At 50.1% G+C, this 23,075-nt stretch overlaps 2 protein-coding genes across 11 annotated transcripts in view; both read left to right on the top strand.

Moving 5' to 3' along the window:
• The window catches only part of LOC100115386 (transcriptional activator Myb), a 37,292-nt gene that overhangs the window by 292 nt on the left and 13,925 nt on the right, over positions 1–23,075 (top strand). For 2 of the 10 annotated variants that reach the window (XM_032598682.1, XM_016984362.3), the window contains exon 1: positions 15,410–16,157. The exons of 7 other annotated variants lie outside the window; for them this stretch is intronic. In XM_032598682.1, coding sequence (XP_032454573.1) covers positions 16,048–16,157 — 110 coding nt within the window. In that variant the 5' untranslated portion in view covers positions 15,410–16,047. Of the gene's footprint in view, positions 1–15,409; positions 16,158–23,075 lie in introns of those variants that run through there. One more of the 10 variants, XM_001600075.6, reaches the window with a different exon arrangement.
• LOC116416819 lies at positions 6,653–8,633 on the top strand. Its single transcript, XM_031926791.2, has 2 exons — positions 6,653–7,173; positions 7,262–8,633. The coding sequence occupies exon 2, from the start codon at positions 7,988–7,990 to the stop codon at positions 8,333–8,335; it is 348 nt and encodes a 115-aa protein (XP_031782651.1). The 5' UTR covers positions 6,653–7,173; positions 7,262–7,987; the 3' UTR covers positions 8,336–8,633.

Raw genomic sequence — 23,075 nt, 5'->3', positions numbered from 1 at the left:
AGTGGCGACCATACCGATTTACATACTTACGCGTCACGTTGTTTTTGTTTCTGTCGGAGCGTTCAAGTTTCATTAGAATCGGACAGCTCCAAAAAAAAGTAAAGCCGGCGAAAGCGCGGGGGTCAAGAGCCTCGGTCGCCCTCGAAAATTGCCGAAACAAGAGAAAAGAAGCTCACAGTAGCCATCGGCACCCCTCGCGAAAATTACACATCTCGAAATCTCTCTTTCTCCCCGCGCGGTTCAACGCACGCAATCATCTGCTCCCCCCCCTCTCTCTCTCTCTCTCTCCGGGCGCAATTTCGCGGGCTTCTCAGCTCTTATTCTCGTTCTCTCCCGCAGCAGCGGATTCCGGGAACGTCGTGTGTATAGGTACGCCAGAGCTAAGGTGAAATATGTCGCCCGCTGCAGCATGCGGCGCCGACTATTAAAACGGTGTGCGCCGGCTGCTGCTGCTGCTGCTCTGTTCTCCCTCTTTTTTTCGAACTTCTGCTGCCGCCTTGTGCGCGCGAGTGTGGGTAGCTGCTGCAGATCGGAATAGGCAAGAATACACTCGGCTCTTGTGTGCACACGGAGAGTGAGAGAAGACAGGTGGCGAGACACGTGGCACGCGTCGATCGAGGGGCGAGGAGGGGGAGGAGGGAGAGAGAGAGAGAGAGAGAGAGAGAGAGAGAAATCCTCCTCGAGCCTGCTGCAACGCTGTATATAGGTACTCCCGCTCATTCTTCTTCGAGTTTTCGCGCCCCTGATGCAGCGTGCGTGCGTGCGTGCGGGGGACAGGAGACGCGTGCCGCCGGGATATGACTGGGCTGGTATTGATGCGTCGGAGCTTCCGAGGGATTTTTCGGTCTGGAGGAAATTTTAATCGGATTTCGGAGGACGCTGCACCTGCTTCGAATTTTTCAATGTTTCGAAATGGATAATTGTACATGAAGTAAGGAAAAACAGTATAGGTTCGTAGGTCTTCCCTTGCGTCAGATGTCGTTCCACACGCGCACATGCAACACAGCTCTCTCATTGTTTCAAGAATAACAGGAACGCACACGCGGAAGTTCAACGCCGGAGAGAAAAAAAACCGCGAACGATAAATTGCAGTACACGTACGCAGGTAGCGCGATACACCGTCGTCGTGCATGTAATTTTTGGCACGCGACGCAAAGTGCGCACCACACATCCGTATGCCTATACGAGTTTCTCTTACACAAACGTTTCGCATTGCCTCGTGTAGGAGGATGTATTACAGCCGGGAGGAGCCGACATTACGCTGCGCATTAATGCGATCACGCGTGACCGGAAGATATGATACTTGTAAATATATCGATGGACAAAATTTCTCAGCCAACCCGCAGGATCGTCGCGTTCGATACATGCAACGGGTGTACGAGGATCAGACTACGCGTGTATAACGGCGCACAGTATGTAAATGTACGTGTAAGCCCTTTTGTTTACATCTGCCAAGTCAGCGCGGCGAATTTCGGAGCTCGCGGGGCCAGGTGAACGACCTGATGCTATCCCGTTACGACACAACAACAACAATCCGCGAGCGAACTGCAGCTTGGATTTGCAACGAAAACAAACCGCTCTCCGCGCGTATCCATAGATATACGAGGTAACGTAGCGGGCAGGTGTTTCGCAATACTGAATCCCCCAACAATCGGCCGCATCTATCAACGTTGCATCCCCCTGGCGATTAGGGGTTGGATCATCTGCTCCTAGCCGTTCGGTGGCAACGACCGCGAAGGCGGATTCTTCGCGAGTGGGTAGTTTTTCCCGTCGGACGAGATGTAGTGTCTTTGACCCAGATTACACTTTGTGGACATTTTCGTGCCGTTTTATATACCAACTCGAGGCTTCAGCTCTCCTGCGTCGAGCGGAGTCGTATTGATCGTGTCGCGTGGATATCAAAATATAGAGACTCGACGATATTTATCGGCCGAAAAATCCAATCGCTTTCTCCGCTCGATCGGGCGCTGATGCAGCGGCCCGTTGTTTCTCCGGTGAAAGGGTCAGCTTTCCCGACGGTATACAGAGTGTTTCCTTACCGCTTCGCGAGGGGGACGCGCGGTGGGGGTATTGTAATAGAATATCCTCCCGGAACATCAAACGCCGCTCCGATGCTGCTGTCGTGCGTGTGGCGGAGCCGAGGACGAATTTCGTTCCTTCTGGAGTATCGAGATAACATCGGAGCCTTGATTCGAAAGCTCGAAATCAGCGCGTTTCCCTTACAGTCGCTCCGAATCGACGGAGTGTGTGATGTCGAAACCCTCGAAAAATCAATCGACATCTCGAGTCGCCGCGATTAAGACCGAAAAATAGCAGAGCCCACTGAATGACTGCGTCTCCTGCAATGTGCTCCGCGCTTACTACGCGCACTGCGCGCGCGTGAATCATCGCATATCCGTTCATTCATTACATTCGGGTAAACACGTGGCCCGGCAGTGTCTCTCTTTCTCTCTTCTGCTCCTCCTTCTCTCATTCGCGAATCTCTCGGATTCCTCCACATTCACTATATATGTATACAGATAGATATATTCGGGACAGAGGCGGCAGGATAATATCTGTAGAGCGCGCGCGCGCGCGCGCCTGGTTTTACAGTAACGAGGCGCGCAGCTGTCCCCTCGTATCCGAGCGCATGGCGCGCGCAGCACACCCTCCCTCAGCCGGCGTCTGTGTAGTGCGCCGCCGACGTGTTTTTTTTTCTCCCCGAGTTCAGAGAGAGAGAGAGAGAGAGAGAGTGGCTGATTTTTAACGGGGGAAATGGACTGATGAATTTTCCTGCGCGTGCTGCAGTCCCTTACATTAGGCTTCCCTTTTTTTTTATTAGTATATAGCTGCGTGTTGCGGGATGTATAAGCATTAGCGTGTGTTTTGAGCGATCGTTCTCGCGTGTGAATCGAAATTTATCGAAGAGAAACTGAAGTCGAAGCTTCACCGAAACACGTGTCGCCATCATCGGCGAGCGGCCTTATCTAAATGGCTCCGATAAAAAAGAGACTAGAGAGCTCCTCTCGAATTTCAGTCCCCGAACTAAAATTGATCGAAAACTGTTCCACATCGCGCGAACCAATTCCCACAAAAATAATCAGCGCATCGACGAATACTTGCGCGCGCGGTCCCACGTGTTTCGCCTCGTACGCGGGGCATAGACAGCGGCAGCAGCACGGCAGCACGCGCCGTCCGCGTCTATACTATATCCACGTCCTTCCGTCCTTATGCTGCTTGTGCTGCCGCCGCCTCTGCGCGGTCCGAACACATCGCGAGAGTTGTTGCTATGCGGACCCCCGGACTTACGTCACACACTCACTCTCTTTCGCGCGTCTCTCTCTCTCTCTCTCTCTCTCTCTCTCTCTCTTCTCTTCTCTTCTCTTCTCGCTCTCCCGGCGGGGCAATTTAATATTGATAAGTCCGACGGCGTTAGATGAGTGGCCTCGGACACCAGAGCTGCAGCGACGCCGGCGACGATGAAAAATAAGCAGATTATCGTGCTTGGCTTCTTCCTCGCTCCATACGCGTGCCCCACCGCTGTGTAATGTGTAAGGGAGAGAGATGAGCCGCGCTCTGTGGTTAATTTTATGCGCTGTGTGTTACGAGCCTTTTTAATGACGACGAGGAGAGACGCGGCGGTTATACAGGCGCGCGCGCGCGCGCGCGATAAGAGACAGGAAGCTTCAATGGCGAAAAGCTCGGCGGTTGATAGCGGCTCTCGAGATGTGCGTATTCGCGAGTTACGGGTTAAGAGAATTATATGATACGGTAGAGCGAGTCTAGCGAGAAGATGATTTCACTCCTCCAGGGCTTATAGGAGCCGAAAAATATGCAAAGAGTCGGAGAGGAGATAATCACATTACCATATACGCGACTATCCCTTTGACGATTATGGAATATATTTCGGCGGAGCTAGTCGGCCTCGTATAATCCTCTACTTCGCTACTCGACTATCCGACGACTAATTGGACGGGGGCCAAAAGACGCGGAAGTGCGATATTGAGTTTCGAACAATTAATATGCGTCACCGCGGGCATTTAAATCGGAACATCTGGGAGAGGTTACGCGCGATTTTATCGGCACGACCATCGGTTTATATATCTGCGGTTACGATGAGAGAATGTCGCGCTCTCGCGCGTATAATTTTCCCATTCATCATCGTAATACTATATATACATATAATAGAAGGGGACTAATCCGCTTCTATAACCGAGTCGATTGTTTAATAACCGACGTTGAGTTACCAAAGTTGAAGTAAACGACAAAAACAAAAAGTTCAATATCGTCCAGTCTCTATATACACTAAAAGAACTAATCCCATAAGCCTTTGGCGTGTCCGACTCGTCGAACTCCGATTCACGGCTCCGCCGACAACGGTGGTCTGGACTCTCGGCCCTGAAAATGAGAACACGTCCACAATGACGCTTTTCATACGGGCTAGAGCTTTGTACTTCAGCCGACTTCAGCACTGTGCGTGTGTGGGAAGCCTGAAGAGTTGAGAGAAGACGCGTGAGTTTGGCACGTATCAAAGCGACTCTTTGTCGAAACTTCGGTAGCTGTGCGCCGGGGGAGCGTTGAAAACACGTGCGGGCTTTGAAGTACGAGTTGAAGTTTTTCCCGAGAGTCTCTGCGAAGAGGCGTTTAATGAGCGACTTTATGCTTCTTGTGAAAGCACGTGTTTGGATATAGTTGATTTTGTGCATTGTAAATTTAATATTGTAGAAGCTGTACCCGAAACACGTGGTGCCGCAGTGCGCGGTAGAGCCGGTACACATAGGAAATCGGCATGTGCCGTACAATAGTCCCCGTCGATAAAGCTTATAATATAAATACGCGTTTTCTTCATACTCTTTGGGAATTCCACTGCTCTGTTATTTATGGGTCCAATAAAACTCGGTCCTCGATCCGCTCGCGCGCGGCCGGTCACCGGTGACGTTTCGTCGTCCCTCTCTCGTATATAGTACGCAAATTCTTCGCTCACTCTCTCTCTCTCTCTCTCTCGAATGGGTTTTTAATAATTCCGAGAAAAGCGCGGCATTTTAATAGGAGACCTGACGTCGGCGTTACCAATTACACACGGCGCTATTGCTCGTTCGATTTCCGCTAAAAAAAATAACAGGCCTTAGAGAGAAATACCAAACACTAAAGACGGTCAATTAGTGCGCCTAAATCGGCCTAAATAAAACCATCACTTCTTGCGCGTGTCTGTGTACGTAGCGAAAATCGTTTGCTCGAGAAACGCGTCCGCTAACAGACTCTTAATTCCTCCTGTCCACAAGACAGAGCGAGCGACGCAAAGAGTCAATAGACGATTCCGAAAAAATCTCGCGGCTCGTTACCAAGCCAGAAGCCTAGCCGAACATCGGCGCCCGGTAACCACCGGTCGAGTATGTGTTTTCCCAAACCGCGACGGCGGTGGCAAACGCGATCGGCATATTAAAAGAACGTAGTACTACGCGCTTCGCTAAGTAACGAAGCTTCTTCTTTATGTCCGTGTATAGAGCACATAGAGAGCATCGGGCGGACACAAGGAGGCGAGGACGCGTTTTTCGGATTCGGAGAACCGCTCCGGAAATTTCTTACGGCGTGCGGTGAAGGTAGAACTCAACATAACCAGAGCTCGATCCGCGGGGCCCTTTTCTTCGGATATTTTTTTTCACCGTCTTTACCGCCGTTTATACCTGCTGCATCTCTCTCTCAGGTCTTCTCGCTTTTCCCGACGTGCTCTGCTTGAAGAGCGAAGATTTTACTTTGTTCGAGGGGATCCAGAGCGAGAGGGGGGAGGGGCTGAGCGCAGCGAAGGTATGCGCCGGGGGGTTACGCTTGTAGGTAGTCTTCTCCGTTTTTTTTTTCTTTACTTCAAACTACTGGCGTAGAAGCGAAGTAGCTGGGTTGGAAAATTCTTTTTCCGGGGCTAACGCGCCAGTCGTGGAGATTTCGATATAAGATATAGGAGTGATTCAATGTTCATCTCTGAATGAAAATCTCTATCGATGCTTTGAGAAATAAGGCGATAAATATCCCCGTAGCTCTCAACCATAAAAATTAACGATTATGGCAAGCAGTTGCTCGGAGTGTAAGAATCTCTACTCGGCAGCAGCTCTGACCCCCGGCGGCAAAAGTCGATCATCGCGTCTATGACAAAAGTTATACATCCGCATACGCCAGAGCGAAATCGAGAGCGTGTCGGCAAGGTGACGCTTCAGCCCCGACACACACGCGCGCGCTCACGGTGTAGGTACATATCCTCCGCTTCGCCAGACAGCCGACATTTGTTGAGCGCAAGCGAAGGGCACGACAATAGGGCCGTCCTCGTCGCGGGGTGCGCTACCCTCTCGCATCCCAGCGTGTAGATGTAAATACACGCGACGCGTTGTATCTATGTGTGCGAATGCAGTAGGGGATGCGAGCGATGGTCAAGGGATGCATTGAATGCGTCGAGTGTGTTCTCTCTCTCTCTCTCTCTCTGGCCACTATCGATTCCGCATCTCTCTCCTCTCTCGCTCGCTCCTTTTTTATGAAAAATGAAAGAGAGATTGGCTTAGAGGCTATTCTTTCTCTCTGGAATACGATATGTCTCGGTGTGTGCGTGTGATGAGTTTAGCTTCATCGTGAGAACTCTCTCTCTCTCTCTCTCTCTTATTCTATACATACTGCACTTTGCATGTTGGGAAGAGAGAAATGAATATGCGGAGAAGATTATAGCTATTCAATTTTTCTTTCTCCACGCGGCTGTCGTTCGATTATATCGACGACGCATCGCTGTGTGAATTTTTATACGCTTTTGATGCGGGGATGCGATACGGATAGCTTCGTCTTTTATCAAGAGTCATTGTTGGATTTGGGAAAAAATTAACTGGGTAGAGTGAAAAGCTATGCGAGACACATATGTTTAATGCGAAAAGAAATCAAACATCGCGCGACTTTGACAGAGATGGCGTGAGAGCTGCCAATCGGACCAAAAAACTGCGCGGGTATAGGTATACATAACTATAGTTTGTATTATACTTATATTAGGTAGGTAGCAGACGCCGACCGCTCGATCTTTGTCCCGACTTGCTTACGTCCCGCGCACTGACGAGTAGTATGTTCGTCGCTGAGTTGTGTGCTCTGGATTTTGATGAAAATAATCGCCGAATGTGAATCTGTGTGACGGTGAGAAGGAAGTAAAGTGTCGAGAGTCTCTTCTGAGTAAGTACTTGATGTTCATTGCTTAATGGCCGGTCGCTGTAAAATTTTGAGGTTAGGCACATTGTCTACGAGGTTCGTTTGTTTACAGGCTTACGATGCTTTGAGAATTTGCAAAATTAGCGCATTTACGAAGCTAAGTCGTATTTTCTAATCGTAAGTATTCAATCTTCTCTAACGATTAGCCGTATAGACTTTTGAGGTTAGGCGCAATGTTTATGTCATAGACATAAGAGAGATAGACTGCGTGTGTAGGTTTGCAAAAGTGGCACCCTATTAGAGAAAGACGACATACCTTCTTTCCATATACCAAGCATTGATAGAAGGTATGGTGTCTTTGTCTTACACATTGACATAAGAGAGTCTGTCTTTCTCTAACAGGGTGCCACTTATGCTAACCTACACACGCAGTCTATCTCTCTTATGTCTATGGTTTATGTAGTACATTGAATGCCATAGGTTTCAAGATTCTCACAACTAAGAAAAATGTCGACAATGATGTTTATAAAACAGAACACCAGGTTCGAAGTGAACTGCACAAAGTTCATGTGGACCTTGCAGAACTGCACTTTCTTCATGGGCACCAATCGGATCAGGAGTTTCACGTCGGAAAATTTCCACGTCGCTAAAACCAACCAGCTCTGTTTCGTGACGTTTTGCATGGCCGATAATATCTTGAAGCTTCACATGGACGGCTACTACCTACGGCAACGTGAAGCTTCACGCCCACTTCGTGGTAGTCGCCGCCGTCAGTTCTCACTTCCTGTCCGTGTTCAGGAAGAACTGTCTAGAAAATAAAACGAAGCACATCGTCGACATGACCAAGGATAACAACGTTACATTGAACGTTCTGAAACGATTTCTCGATTTTACCTACGGGATCAAGAGCATGCTAGAGTTGGAGGACGTGGTTGTCTACTTGGCCATCATGGCCAAGAAGTACGACACCCCCGAGATGCGGAAAGCTTGCGAGCACCTGATGAGCGATATGTTGAACAAGGATACCGTCGTCGCGGCTCTGCTGTTTTCGGTCAAGCACGAGTTTTGTACACTGAAGAAGGAGGCTGTGCGATTCGCCAAGTCGCTGAACATCGATACCTTGAAATCGTTGGAGGACTTTCAGAAACTCTACCAGAACAACGAGTTGATGCTGGAACTGTTGTGAGGTTTTTTGTAAGATTTTTCTGGAGAGACGTCGCAGCTAACGACTGTAGGATAATCAATCCCTGTGATAAGCGTGCCAGATTAAGATTAGTTTAATAATCTTCGAAAGTTGCAATAATGTTACGATTTTTATAAAAGTTTTTTCATCATGTTGACAAAACTGTCCGAATATTATTTTATAAAATAAGCGTGCAGTAAGCGCACAGTTTTATAAAAGTTTTTTGTTGGACTACCGCATAGAAATGTTTAATTTTCGTACTTTCATCGAGATATCAATAAACGATACGATTTCTCTAAAAGCATCTAATTTTTCTCGTTAACAGGCCAACCTGCACTGACTGAAAAACAATATTTTCCCCGAACAGCCTCCGAAGCCTGCAGCAGCACACGGCCAGAGCCCGACTCTCCTACGTACATAATGCCAGAGAGGCGCAGCGGAAGAAAGGAGGGAACACACAGGGCCGCGATAATCGGCGCCGCGCGCTACTCTCTCGCGAACGAGAGGGAGAGAGAGGGAGAGAGAGGGAGAGAATTTCGCAGAGGAGGGCCTGGAATGCGGCCCCCTGCACTCGACGAAGCCCCCTTTTCTCTTCTGTTGCCGAGGAGTTGCGGCTCTCGCGCGAGGGAGAGATGCAGCTCGCGCTATAATGTATCCTTCTTCGACTTACGCGCACAGCCTCTTTCTCTCGACTTTGCTCGTTGTTGTTCGGCGCGCGTAACGATGCTTTTTGAATCTCCTCTCAACGGTTTCTTTTTCTCCCGCGAGTAAGAGTGTATGTGGTAGACTCGATATTTTTAAGAAACGCCTCGTTGCGTCGGCGGAACAAGTGCGGTACAGGCGCGGATGAAAAAGAAAACGTTAATCCGCTGTGTAATCGGTCGGCGGTGGTCGAGTCGATTAAAAAGTCTCTACGGGCTTTCGTTCCAGTCAACGAGAGTCAGTGCAGCGCTAACTGCAGCGCGCTCATTGAAATTGAAATTCGCGTCGCCGCTTCTTCTTTATCCTTTCGCTTCGAGAAAGAGAGAAAGAGAGAGAGAGAGAGAGAGACGACGAGGGGAAGGCGTCATATCGTGTCCTGACGCGCGCCGGCTATTTACAAACAAATCGAGAGAGCTGCGGGATGTTTTTTCTCCTTTGTCCTGGGCGGACGGACACCCGCAGTGCCGTAATTTACTTTTCGAGTGCCCCCCTGATAAGCTTATCCTCGCTTTTGATAATGCGTACGAGTCAATTGGCGGACACACTTGACTTGCAATTCGCTAATTTCGCGGAGGTACAGCTTTTGAGTTACGACTTCCTCTGTCGTGAACGCAGAGATTGTACGCATTTGTTATCGCTTTAGTTTGCTTTTTTGAAGTCTTTTTTTTTTATTTTATGGAAGACGATAAACAAAGCCAGAGATAAAAAACCTGGAAAAGCGTAGAAGAACGCTATCGCGCGTGTTTGAAAACCCGATCAGCTGATAGGCAGCTTTGAAGCACACAACGGCTTCCTTTTGACTTCGTCGCTCCTCTTTGAATTTCTCCCACAGTGCAGCGCAGCACAACAACTCGAAACAAAAAACGAACCGCGCGCGCGCGCGCGGAGCGATAATAAATTATCACGGATTCGGTGCTCATAGCGTAGCTCTCGCCGCGTGCATATCATCATCTCGGCTGACTTCAATATTAAATTTTCTTCGTTTCTCCGCGTGTATACGAGACAGCCGCGCGCGCGCGCGCGTCATCGCGCATATTGATGAGAGACTACATTCGAGTTTATAGAGAGAATCTGCCGCGTAAATTAGAATGTCGCGCGGCGAAATTTATTCGCGTCGGCATACGTGTTGACACATCGTATAAGTAGCCGTGGCTTTTGCTCTCGTGCCGCCGATGTTATATTATAAGCGAGTAATTATAATGCCGTCTGTTATTGGATGTTAAACATTCGGACGTTTGTCACGCCGATGTGCGTGTGCGGCGTCGTTATTTCTTTTTTTTTTTTTCAAACGAGCGAAAATCGATCGATCGAATATACTTTAAGTGTGTGTACGAAAAAGGCAAGAACTTTCATGATGCGACCGTTGCGGCTCTCGGTTTCCCCGACGAAAGGGTACACCGCAGAAAGGAACGCGATGCGCCGAGAAGAAGATACCTGAGCGAGAGAGAGAGAGAGAGAGAGAGAGAGAGAGAGAGAGAGGGGGGAGTAGGGATGTGTATAGGGACGCGAAGAAAGCCAGGGAGAGAGACAGAGAGATAAGAGATGAGATGAGAGAAAGGGCCGATGCGAGAGTTTAAGTGCGCTGCATGTGCATGAATCGCGCGTATACGAGGTGAAGTTGAGTTATGTTCGAGGCATGTTTTAACCACCTACAATTTCGGCGAGTCTGTAATTTTTAAACTCGTTTACGTAATGGCACCGGAGAGCTTTCGCCCTTCGAGCATAAACTTTGTACAATAATGCTTATTTATTCGTATCAACAAAAGTCCTCGCATGCGCAATAAGTTAAAAGGGAAACGACTCAATTTCATCGGCGTGTAATTGGCGACGCGGTGACCCTAATCAAACCTTAATCCCCCGCATCGCACCCACTAAATCAGTCGGGTCTTGTATACATATACACGGAGAAGGAGGGAGAGCCGAAAACGCGTATCCGCAAAAATTAATGAGCCGCCATAAAAGCGCACTCGCGCAAATATAGAGGCCAGTCTTATCTGCGCCTCCTTCGGGACTTTGGCTTCCACAAGGCGAAGAAGACGAAGACGAAGAGGAAGAAGCAGAGGAGGAGAGAGAATGAGAGACTGTGTTTTGCGGCGCGACCGGTTCCCAGGACGGCAACAATGCCACATAGGCTTCGCCCGCAGCTTCCCGAGGTCGCTCCTTCGGTTTCTCTCTCTCTCTCTCTCTCTCTCTCAACTCTTTCGTGCTTTTTATTCCTTCTCTCTTTGCGAGAGAGCGCATGAAAGAGTTGTGTGCGGTGTCTGCACCTCTTGTGAGTTTCTCTCTGCCTGCGGTGCGCATGTGTGCAAGAGAGAGAGAGAGAGAGAGAGAGAGTATTGTCTCGGGCAAGATGTTTAACAATGAGGAATTGTAATCCTGACTTTCGTGTTTCCTTTAATTCTCGCTCGCTCTCGGCTATGCAGTATTATAGTAGCGCGAAAAATCGAGGCGATATTATTATTTAAAATTTAACGAGATCGAATATCCGATTCATCTATAAGGACGAACGTGCACCGATTGTTTCGTCCGAGTGCGTATGCTTGCGCGGCGGGCCACTCGAGAGAGGCTCGAGTGTATACAGGTACTCTGTATACGAGTGCGGGCTCTTTGTCTCTCGATCCGCATATCGAAACGCACACCCGATTTCCAATCAGAAACCAACTCGAAAATAATCTCGCGTTAGATTATGCCGCGCCCGACTACAGAGCTAATCATACCGGTCACTTGGCAACAGCCGCAGTGTAGTCTGTTTTGATCAGCGACGCGACGACCTTCTTTTTTCTGTGCCCTCCGCGACTCATCCTCCCGAAATTTTTTGCGCGAACCGTATGCCTTCCGCGCTCTTCTTACGTTATAATGTATATACCCGGCACAAGCAGAGTATTTCTCGTCTCTCGCGCATAACTCGCCCGCGCGTGTATAATACGCACCGGAAATTGCGGCTTTTGTGCGCGCGCGCGCGCGCGCGCATAGGGGTGTGTAATGCAAATCGGCAAACTCGCCGTCTCGCGATTCTCACGATTTTCGAGGATTATGTCGCGTGTGTGCTTATTCTCCGCTTTTGTATCGTCTCGCGAATATGTCGTACATTAATTTCTAGCTCGCTGGAGTTCAAGTGCTTGAATTTTCATAATGGAATTACGCATAGCGCAGCGGCTTTCGATCTTCCAGGAAGTCTGTCTGAAAAATTCCGAGAGGCGCTCGCTACAATACGCCGCGCTATAACGTTGCAAAGAGAGAGAGAGTATGCAAACGCAGATGCAACGCGTGGAACGCGATAAGAGCCCCCGACGACGAGCACAGTACGCCAAAGCTCGCGAAGGTCACTTTTCTAACGCTTATCTCCACGTATACGATGATGCTAAACCGTTTACGCTGCATCGGAGGAGAGTCTCTTTCTGCAGTCCGTATGCAGCGATGTACAGAATTGAATTTTATCGATTCGCGCCGGGGGCCGTGCAGCCCTACACGCTAGACACCGGCAGACGGGACTGTTGTGGGGCGGACACCCCCCGTCACGCGGTGAATATATGGCGAGGGTGAGCCGCGCGTCTGCGAACTTGGGGTACATATCGTTATATATATATACGGAGGGTTAAGCGTCGATAAGAGCCACGGCGCGCGGGCGAGAGCTATATAGTCTAACGGAAATCGCGGATTTTATGTATAACGGCTGGTACATATTTCGATTGATTAATTCAGGGGGTGGAAAAAGACGGTTGGCATAGGTGCACGTGCACGCGTGGGGGGTTTGTGATTTTTCATCGTTCCGTTGTTATAGCTCTGTTGCGTCCTCGCTCTTATAGAGCCGCGTTACTGTGTGAAGCTATTTTTTGTTGCAGCGCCTGAATATAATAAACACCGCGCTGTGCGGAATAAATCACTTTTTTAAGGCGTCGCTTTCCCAGGAAATCACGAACCTCCCAGAAATTGATTTTCAATTAAGCCCTGCGCTACGTTGGAAACGTCAACGCGAAACCCCTGGAAATAAAGGAGGTAAGAAAGAAAGGGGGGAAGAATCAGTCGTCAGGTGGCTTTCTTTCTTCTTCCGCGTTTAGGGAAAAGGTTTGTACTCGCTCTCATTGATCTCCCGGAATCCGCGCTATTTTTTTTGAAAAATCGCCCCTTTCACCCCTTTCTTCAGCACCGTGAGACATTATACGCGGCTATTCTCGTGGATTCCAATGAGGCTCTTGATTCTCATGAGTTTTTCGCGGTTACGGGTAAAAAGAATGGCAGATTACGCGAAAAAGGATTTTGTGTGAAAACCCACCATCGGATAGAAAGTTCTCACGCACTGTGCTCTTCCCGAAACAAACTTTTTATACTACACTAAATTCTGCTAAAAAAATGCATCGCCCCCTTACGCAACAAGGTCGCGTACAGGTCACCCGCGTATAAACACAGCAAGAATCTCTCGCATTCCCACACATCAGCAAAAATAAAGCATATCCCTCTGCCCACGCTATGCCGATTTAAAAATGGCACGACGCCGCCGCCGGTTCCACGAAAGAACGAGCGCGCGATCAGATGTTGATCTCCTCCGTCCCATCCTGCACGTGTATATAGCTATATAAGTAGTGCATCTTCGCGCGAGCACGCAACAACACGTCTGCCGCAGTCGAGAGCAGCATCCCTCCATAATTTCGGGCGTCTTCGGCTCTTTCCGGCGCGTGTAGTGTACGGTTTCCAAGGCCTGCACTCGATGATGTCCCATCTCTCTCGCTCGCTCGGTCGAGGCGCTTTTTCGCCTTTTATTTCGGCACGCCGCTGTGAGAGAGGAGGAAATCTCTGAATGAGGGCTTTCGAGTGGGACGAGGGATTTTCGAGGGGTTTTCCGAGGCTCTTTCGAAGCCGAGAGCTCTCTGTGTTTCTTCTGTGCGGGTAATAATTTGTTATACTCGAGAATCGATATCTCGGCGCGGCTTTAAACTTTTACGTCCTTCGACGTGCGCGCACGCACTGTTTACACTCGCTCGCGCTGCACTTAAACATCGGGAAGTAAGAAACGAAGCTCAAACAGCCATGAGAAATACTCGAGTTTAAAGGGACTCGAAGCGAAGTAGTCAATCAGCCAGAAGTCCGAAAACGAAAACAAAGAGCCGAGAGAGAGAGAGAGAGAGAGAGAGAGAGAGAGACAGTATAGAGGGAGTAGCTGCGTGTAGGTGAGCCGCGAAAAGGAGCAGAAAAAATAGCAGAGACGAGCCGGGGGGTGTGGGGCGTCTCTCTCTCTCTCTCTACCGAGAATGAAAAAGCGAAAATGCGAGATCCCTATGCTCTCGCACAGACTCGCCTCGCCTTCTCGGAGCCGGAGGAGAGTCTCGACGAAATATTTCTCCGCTGCTGGGCCCCGATTCTCTCGAGTGTGTGTATGGGTGTAGGTATCCTTGAAAGTCGAGAGAGATTCTCATTTTTACGAGTCGCTTGTCCATTGATTAAAAATTCGTGCGAGGCTTTTTAATGGGGAAAAGGCTGCGGCGATCTTATCGTTTTATGTCGCCGTTGCCGCGACTTGGATGTGCCAAGAACTTTCGGATGTGTTCGCACTCGTTCACTCATTAGACCCGAAACCGGCCCCGTAAGTACGCAAGAGACTTGTGAAAATCTGCCCCTACTTAGCTGCAGTAGCTAATCGGCTCTCGGATTGTTTCAGCGTATTAGGTAGTCTATATACCTGTCCAAGAAGATGGAACGCGACGTTCTCCTGGGCAATTTGAAGTAAAAGTAAATAGATAAAAGTTATAGGTTAGGCAAGCGGCCATACGCACTGATCGCCAAGGACGATCTATATCCGAGATAAACATCAGCAGCAGCAGCAGCAGCCGTCCGCTCGCCACGATCTCGCTTATCTCTATCCTTCTTCCGAGTCGACTACCTACCGCAAATAGTGTATGTGAATGCGGTGGCGGAAGAAAAAATTACTCGAAATCATAAGTAAGTAAGTAGTCAAGTTAAGCTTTTCAGCCTCATCAAATCCCCCACACCGCGAGTATATAAATAAAGATAAATAAAGATCTGTCGTGTACAGCGAACACAATATCCCACAGCGCGACGACGACAAAAAGCGTATAAGAGGAAGTGCAAAAGCATCAGCGGCGTAGCTGCTGCAGAGAGAGAGCAGAGCAGAGCAGAGCCCAAAAGCGACGACGAGAGAAATGTTGCAACCCCCTCCATGTATAAGTATGCGCGCAGAGAGCCAGACAGAGAGAGAGAGAAAGAGAGAGAGAGAGAGAGAGAGAGAGAGAGTGAGAGAGCAGGGGACGGTCGGTGTGTGTGTGTGTGTGTGTCGTGGGAGCCGGCGTCGCCGTCGCGAGGGGAGAGCTTCCCCCCACCATATCGGAGCAGCAGCAGCAGCTCCGCGCGGAGAGAGCGTCTCTCGCGCCAGTTCGAAAGCGATCCTCGAAGCGAGCGGGGCGCGCGTCCGCCGCCACCGACCAGCGCACTTGGCAGCTAGCCGATTTTCCCTTCTCTTTTTCCCTTCGCCCCGCGAGACTCTCCCGTTACAACACGATATCACCTCGTGATTCGATACCCCACGTCGAACAAAGTGTAGAACGCGTCCGCGAGTGTGCTCCAGACGAAGCTCCCCGCAGGTTCGCCCCAACACGCAGAGCCGCGACCCCCGTTAAAAGAGGATATATACCCGGCGAGTGCGCGCATGCGCAGAACGCGGGGCAGTACGGCGGAACCCGGCGCAGCTACAAGGGAGAGAATCAATAGCAGCAGCAGCAGTGCGTGCGAGGGTGTGCGATGGCAGCCAGCGAGCTGCTCGATTGCTAGCGGCGGGAGTTATTATTGCACAGTGTGTCGCACACAGCACGGCGGCGAGTATTCTGCAGAGCCAGCGGACTCAGCCATGGATATAGTGTAGAGAAGCAGCCCCTGCCCGCGCCTCCGCAACCGTGTTCTGCCTCCCCTTTAGTCCATGTATCGTAGCAAGTAGAGAGAGAGAGAGAGAGAAGAGAGTTGCCTATTCGCGCGCAAGAGAGCTATACCTATATATATAAGACAGTATGAAGATGGAGTCGATGCAGCAGTGCCAACCCGGCCTCCTCATCCCCGGCAAGAGCGTCGACATCACCACCTACCACTCCACCTTCTACTCGCCCCCGCCTACCGAAGCGTAAGTTTCTCTTTGTTTTTTTACCTACTTATACACTGTCTGTGTGATGCGTATGTGTTTGTGCGAGTGCAGTTTAAAAGCCGGCGCGAAGGAGAAGGTTCCGTTGTTTTGGTTTTCCTCGCGCGCGCGGTGTGAGAGAGAGAGAGAGAGAGAGAGAGAGAGAGAGTATATTATATTATAAACGAGTACACGGGAGCCTTATCGGCGAGATAACGGCGCGCTGCTGTTATGTTGCTCGCAATTTGCACTTTAAAGAGCGCACGCGAAGGTCAGGGTAATTTTCCGACTGCGCTTGCGCCGTGTCCCTATTTCTCGTTGAACTGGTTTTTAATTACTGCGCGACGAGATTTCGTCATCTTCGAGGCATAAAGTACTCCATTGAGAGAGCCACGGTTTAGCAGAGCGATTGCGCGCAAGGCTTCGAGGAAATTGGAGGATTAGACGAGTGATATAACGAGAACGTGCTTCTCACTCACTATAGTTGCAGTTGTATAACTGCAGGCGGAGCAGCGCCGGCGCGCGGTTACACAACGCTTCGCGATAACGTCACTCTGCATCGCATTAAAATCTAATTGATCTCCAAGCATATTAGTCGCTTAGTAATATAGCGGAGTTTCAAAGTCTCGCGAATACCACTACAGGCTCCATTATGATAGAGGGCAAACAGCAGCAGCAGCACGAGGAGTATTCGTCCCTCTCTCACTCTCCCGTTCGCCGGAAGTCAGACTCGATATTAATATCAAAGGATATGGCCTTATCGCGATTCTCGCTTGCTCTGCGCAAACTGCCGCGCGACAGTCTGTGCTATTACAGCCGGCCTTTAAGGAGACTCTCTCTTTCTCTCTCTCTCTCTCTCGCCTATTTTTTGCGCGCGTGTCTATACCTACACACAACAGCAGTCTCTATTTAATCGTCAGTCCGCTGTGTGTACACTCGATTTGCCGACCATTTTTTACTTTTTTACTACGATCGAGGCAGGTAAAGAAGCGCGCTTCTAACTCGCAAACATTCAACTCCGTACGCGTAGCTAATAATCCAATGATCGTCGCGGTCACGTCTATCCAGCTGCGCAACAATTAGCATCGCCTTGTTCACTCTCTCTCTCCCGCAGCGGTGCTCAATCGCGAGATTCGCGCTCAGCGCCGACCGAGATTTAAAGAGCCGCTTCTGCGCCGTCACGTTATTTTTCGGAAAAGGGATCTCTTTCTCTCTCTCTCTCTCTCTCTCTCTTTCGTCGGTCCCGCTGGGTCTACCTACTTTTCCTCCTCGTAATCCGTGAGTCCCCGCTGTACAGCTCTATATCCGGATTTATGGTCCCCTTACTGCTGCCGTCTTCGAGTTTTCGGCGTAGGCTTTTGCGCTTTTCCGCACAGCCGCGCTTTTATTGTTTTATGGATTAATATACGCAGTCCATATACCCTCCTGTGTTTTGTCATCCTTCGTCTGATTTACAGCTCTCGCATATGTATAGTACGAATTTCCAGCTTTTATCGAGAGCTCGACCTTTGCGCGGGCTCCTGTGTTTACAAATATGGCAAACGCAGAAAACGAACACGCGGTGCGCCTCGGCTCGGAAATAGCCGCGCGACTCCGGGAGGGAAGAGAAAAACAAAGCAACGTGCTTAATTTTTCGCGCGCTGCGCATGATTCCACGAACGGATATAACCCCGAAGCTATTTATAAAGCGGCGGTGCAGCGCCGGTCGATGCAGCGCAGCGTTTCGGAGTACTCGCACGCGCACAAAGGAGTATCGTGGAAAGTAAAAGGTCGTCCTCGGGAAATCGCCGCGAGTGAGTATGCTCACAAGGGCCTGGAATTAAAGTCGTTTACTCCGAAGCATAAATAACGGAGCAATTACGCTCTCTCACGTGCGAGTTTAAGGAGAGGTTAATTCGAGGTTTTTCAAATCGATAATTCCTTCGCGATTTCGCCTGACGAGACGGCGGCGGCGGCGGTTGTATACGCGGTGCACAATATTTGAGCAAATTATCTCTTTTCCGTGTAACGCACACGCGCGTACACACAGAGTCCCCTGCATGTTTGCCCATGACTGTGCAACATCTCGCAGTGCAAACACACTCGCGGCTCTTTGTGAGCCCATACATACCCGGCAGCAGCAGCAGCAGCCGTCGATATTATAATACAGCGTTACTCCGCGGCGTGCGTCTGACTTGTAATTACGTGAATTCCGAAAAAGAAAAAGCAGCCGTGGCTCAACCCCCTCGATTAAGAATTCTAAATTCTACCCTGGCGGAAGTCCATCTGCACCCGCATACACGCGCGCGTCGATCGATATATTCTAATTCCTTGCACGACGGCTGTCTACACAAACAAACCAGCAGCCGGAAGGACGCGCGTTTCTCAAGAAAGCGGCAGCTCGAAAATTTCATAAAAGTACACGCGCGCGCTGGATCGAGGGGTGAGTCTGTGCAACTGATAGCAGCTGGCGCGGTGCACCAGCGTGTGTATACATCGGCTACAATATACGCGAGGGAAAGATTCCTTGGCGAATTGTAAATTTGCCTGCGCAAGGGGTTGCTCTCTCGGAATATAACCGAAGAGGGAAGAGTCGTGTCTCGCGACGACGACTTCCTTCCTTCCTGCCTCGATGCTTCCTCTTCTCGTCTCCCTCATATTCCCTCGCGCGCGCGCATTGTGTGTTTCCGCTCCTAGACTCTTTGGGGTTGCCGACCGAGGAGCGATTATTGCCGCGCCGCGCGTACATCTGCCCTCGACCGTAAGATACTAGTGCGAGTTCGAACGGGCAAGATTATAAGTCGAGCTTGTGAATATTTCCGCGAGCATCGGGAAAATCCCGGAAAACTCACGCCTCCGAATTCCCACGAACCCCCTACGATCTCCCCCGCTCCCCTCGCATGTCCAGTCTCTCACTCGCGCGCGAATTTCTGAAATAAAAAAAATCGTCCTCCTCCTAGAAGGATATTCCCACGAGGGAGGGATTCACACACACACACTCTCTCTCTCTCTCTCTCTCGTATATGAAAGTAGTATAGGCACGCACTTGTCATGGGAACTCGAGCGCGTCAGCCGGCTTTTGCGCGGCAAAACTCGAGAGAGAAGGGGATGAAGCGAAGAGGGCCTTCCCGCCCTTTTCGCCCCCTTTATACGCGCGTGCGCGCGCGGATCCCTCTGCTATACGCATTATATAGCCGTGGGTATGTGTGTGTGTGTGAGAGTAGTGATGGCATTTTAGATTCCGGAATGTATATAATACGCGCGGCTCTGACCAGTGGGAACTTGCGACCGATGCGTCTTCCCTCTTTAATGGGTCAGTTATGTTGTTGTTATTGTTGACGTTTGCGGAAAAGTCGCCCAGCTGTATGAAGCGCAGCTGCACATTTCCCTCTGGATATGTGCGCGATGAGAAAAAAGCCAATTGCCTCGGTAAATCTTGTCTCAAAGCAGGTGCGCTCCCTTTAACCTACTTTCCGCGCGGATAACCGTCCCCCAATTATACGCGCGCGAGATAAGAGTGGAGTCACGCGAGGCTGATGATTATAATTTTCAATATAACGATACCGACAAACGATAAAAAAAAAGAAGCACTCGCATCCCACAGTCACTTGTAACGCAATTACACCGGCGTCTCTGTGGTCAAGTACAATCGAGAGCGCAGTAGAGTGAGAGCTAGCTCGTATACGCGTATAATATAATATAATGCATAAGGAAAAAACAAAAGGGGGCGAAAGGGGATACACAGTAGAGAGAGAGAGAGAGAGAGAGAGAGAGAGAGAGAGAGAGAGAGAGAGAGACAGAGGCGAGGCTAGAGCGAAGCTTATGGGAGCTTTAGGGGGAAGTCGTAGTTGCAGCAGGACGAGGAGAGAGAGAGGCGCGCCAGCGAAGGGCAGATCGAGGCAGGTGGTGGCCAGATGTCTTTCGTCTGCGCCGCCGCCGCCGCCGCTGCTTTCCACCCTGTCGCGTACACAACGCGCGAGCGCAGGGCTCTCCCTCATTTTCTCGCTCGTGGCACTCGCGCCTTTCCATATCACTCCCGATCCATCTTTCTCGGCTTGTTCTTCCTCTCTGTAGGTATGCGCGCACAGAAGTCATCTATCGGTCGTTGATCGCCGAGACTTGATTACATCACGCTCTAGTTTCATTGAAGCTCGTCGCGGCTCTCGTGTCATTGAACGAATTTTTTCCTCTCGACACCTTTCACGATATACGAAACAAAGCGAGCGTTCATTATCATTCTTCGACGCCGTGAAAGTGTGCAAAAAGCGCACCCCAGCGCGCACATCGCCCCATCATCGTCGTAATGGACATCTATATGTGTGCGAGCGTGCCCATATGCCGCGTAAAACGTACTGTAATCGGGCCACATGTGCGCCGCTGCGTCGTATACCTGAGCAGTGTGCAGAAACGTATGTGCTGCGCAGGGGATGTGTTCGAGCTTCTCCCCGAAAATCGACTCTCTGTAAGCCTGATCGATGAAGAATTCGCTCAATCAATTAAGAGAATCGCCGTAGCGCGAGGAGAATATTCCCATCGGCTGTACATATAATAGCACGATTTATTTCGCGCAGTGCAGAGCGAGCGACGAGGAAAATAAAAGATTCAAATCGCCGCGCAAGGAGAAAGGTAAATAGAGAGAAAGAGAGGATTAGCATCGGGCTCCCCACGAGAGAACTGTCGAGCCCATTGTGAGATCTCTCTCGCAGTACAGTACGATTGTTATTACGGATCCAGCGCTCGCGCGTACAAGATTTCTCTCGATCGAATCGAGCGGAGAGTGAAAAAAAAATTGATTCGCAGTTGCAACACTCGAGAGGGCGACTCGGAAGGGTGAGAACATCCGCTTCTCCTTTCGCGCGCGATTCCTTATCCAGCAGCGTAATTACGGGTCATTCCGGTGGCACTTACACAAAGTAGAACATCCATTCGATCTCCATTTTACACCTGAGGACACAGATGCTTAATCTCTCTCTCTCTCTCTCTCTGTGTTTGAGTAGTGTCATAAAAGCCAGGCGAGCCATTGAAATTCCGGAGAGTCCTCGTAGTTACAAGCCCACCGACAAGCTCGCTACAGCCAGCATATTCGACGCACGTATACGCGCCGGAATGCGCGACGCCGATAAAAACAAAGGCTCTAGCTGTTCTCTCTCTCTCTCTCTCTCTCTCTCTCTCTCTCTCTCTCTCTCTCTCTCGCTGTCGTCGCGCGTAATTATAAGCGAGAGAGGGTATATAAGAAAAATAACGCGCTTGCTTCCGGCCGCCGCCGCCACCATTAGCATAGAGGCTTACGCTATATTACACTCCTCGCTCAGCGCACCTGTCGGCGACTCCTTTTTCCTACGTATAGGCTTTTCCCTTTGTGCGCCGTTGAGGTGTTCCGCAGAGTCACGGGGTGAGCTTTTACGAGTTTTCGGACGCGCACACACACGCAGTGTCTCGAGTTACGATCGCATATCGCCCCGCTGTTTAATTAGATCGTCGAGCGGTGATAATAACGCGGACGTCTATATATATATTTAAATTCGCTCTTCTTCTTCCGCGTGACATCTGCTCGTATACCGGTAGATCAACATCGTCGAAAAAATAAGAAAATATAGAGTAATAACTCTAGACCGGATCACACTCTACTTGGGCTAGTCTCTCTCTCGTAGTTATCGTAGCGTGACGAGCGGAAGGAAGAAAAGCTGCCGCCGCTCGCTCCGTCGTCCCCGAAGGGCCCGAAATTCTCCTGCCCCTTATAGGTACTAGTAGAGGGGAAAACGAGGGAGAAAAAAACGGAGAAACCAGCCGTGAAGGAGCGGAAAAAAAACGCCGAGTCGCGTAAGGTAACAGCGGGACGTTCCTAGAGAGAGTATAGCTACACAAGAGGAAGGAAACGCGGGGAGGGAAAATTCCGGGAACTAGCTTATTTTTCACGCGGCGACAAAAATAAAAAGTCCTGGAGGTCTGTATCGTCAGGTGATCGAGCAGGAAGGCATAAAACAACGGGAGGAATGAATTAATTCCCCTGCGGACGCAGTGCGAAAGCACCCGCAGCTCGCCTGAGAAAAAACGCACGTGTGCGTGTCCTCTAAGAAAGCGTTACGTACAATCGAGCGCGAGAGAGAGGAGAAAGCCGCGAAAAAGAAGGAGAAAGGCCGAAATAATCGGAGGGTTGGCCACGTGCGCGCGCTGCAGATGTGCCGCTCGAGAAGGACTGGTCAGGATCGACGCGTGTGTATAAACGGGAACCGAAGAGGTTTATCGACTGCTGCGCGAGAGTACAGTTATACGTGTGGATTTTAATCGAAGGGACAGATGCCGGCTAATCGTCCTCGCGAAGCGGCTCGAGCACCTACTTATACAGTATAACTCTTTTCGAGAGATGTAAGTATTTCTCAAGTGGCAGCTTTCGTCGCGGCTATACATTATACAGCTCAAATATTGGCTCGCGAAAAGTCGCACGTGCTCTTTGTGAGCCGCGGCATTAGAAGGAGAAAAATGCGTATACGCGACGGAATATTTCTACCCGAGAGGAAAGTCAAACACGCGGCTCTCCTCTCTCGCGGGAATATTTTTGCATTTTTTTGACCATAGCGTGCAGAAGAATTTCTGCGGGAACAGGACGAGAGAGAAAAAAAGTGGCGGGAAATTTAAAGGTCTCCATTGGTCCCTCGCACGCGCGGCGCGCTCCAAGACGAATTACGATCGTTTCTCTCTCTCCATCCCAGCTGCCTCCTTGGAATTATATTATAAGCGTCGCGTAGGTACACAAGTAAGGCGTATGTGTGCACGCGTCGTTTATTGCCGTCTGGAGGGAAAAGACGAGGACGACGGACGCGTGGCCCGCGCGCACAGCTGTCTACACGACATGTCGGCACCTGCGCCTCCCCTATGCGCGCACACGCGTGCATATAAGAAGATCCATCTGGTTTTCCGGTTTTCCCTCTTCTTCCGCAGCGG

This window comes from Nasonia vitripennis, chromosome 3 (assembly GCF_009193385.2).
Source record: "Nasonia vitripennis strain AsymCx chromosome 3, Nvit_psr_1.1, whole genome shotgun sequence".
NCBI classification, from domain to species: Eukaryota; Metazoa; Arthropoda; class Insecta; order Hymenoptera; family Pteromalidae; genus Nasonia; species Nasonia vitripennis.
The sequence above is the reverse complement of the archived record's forward strand: the minus strand, read 5'-3'. Positions and strand labels throughout refer to the sequence as shown.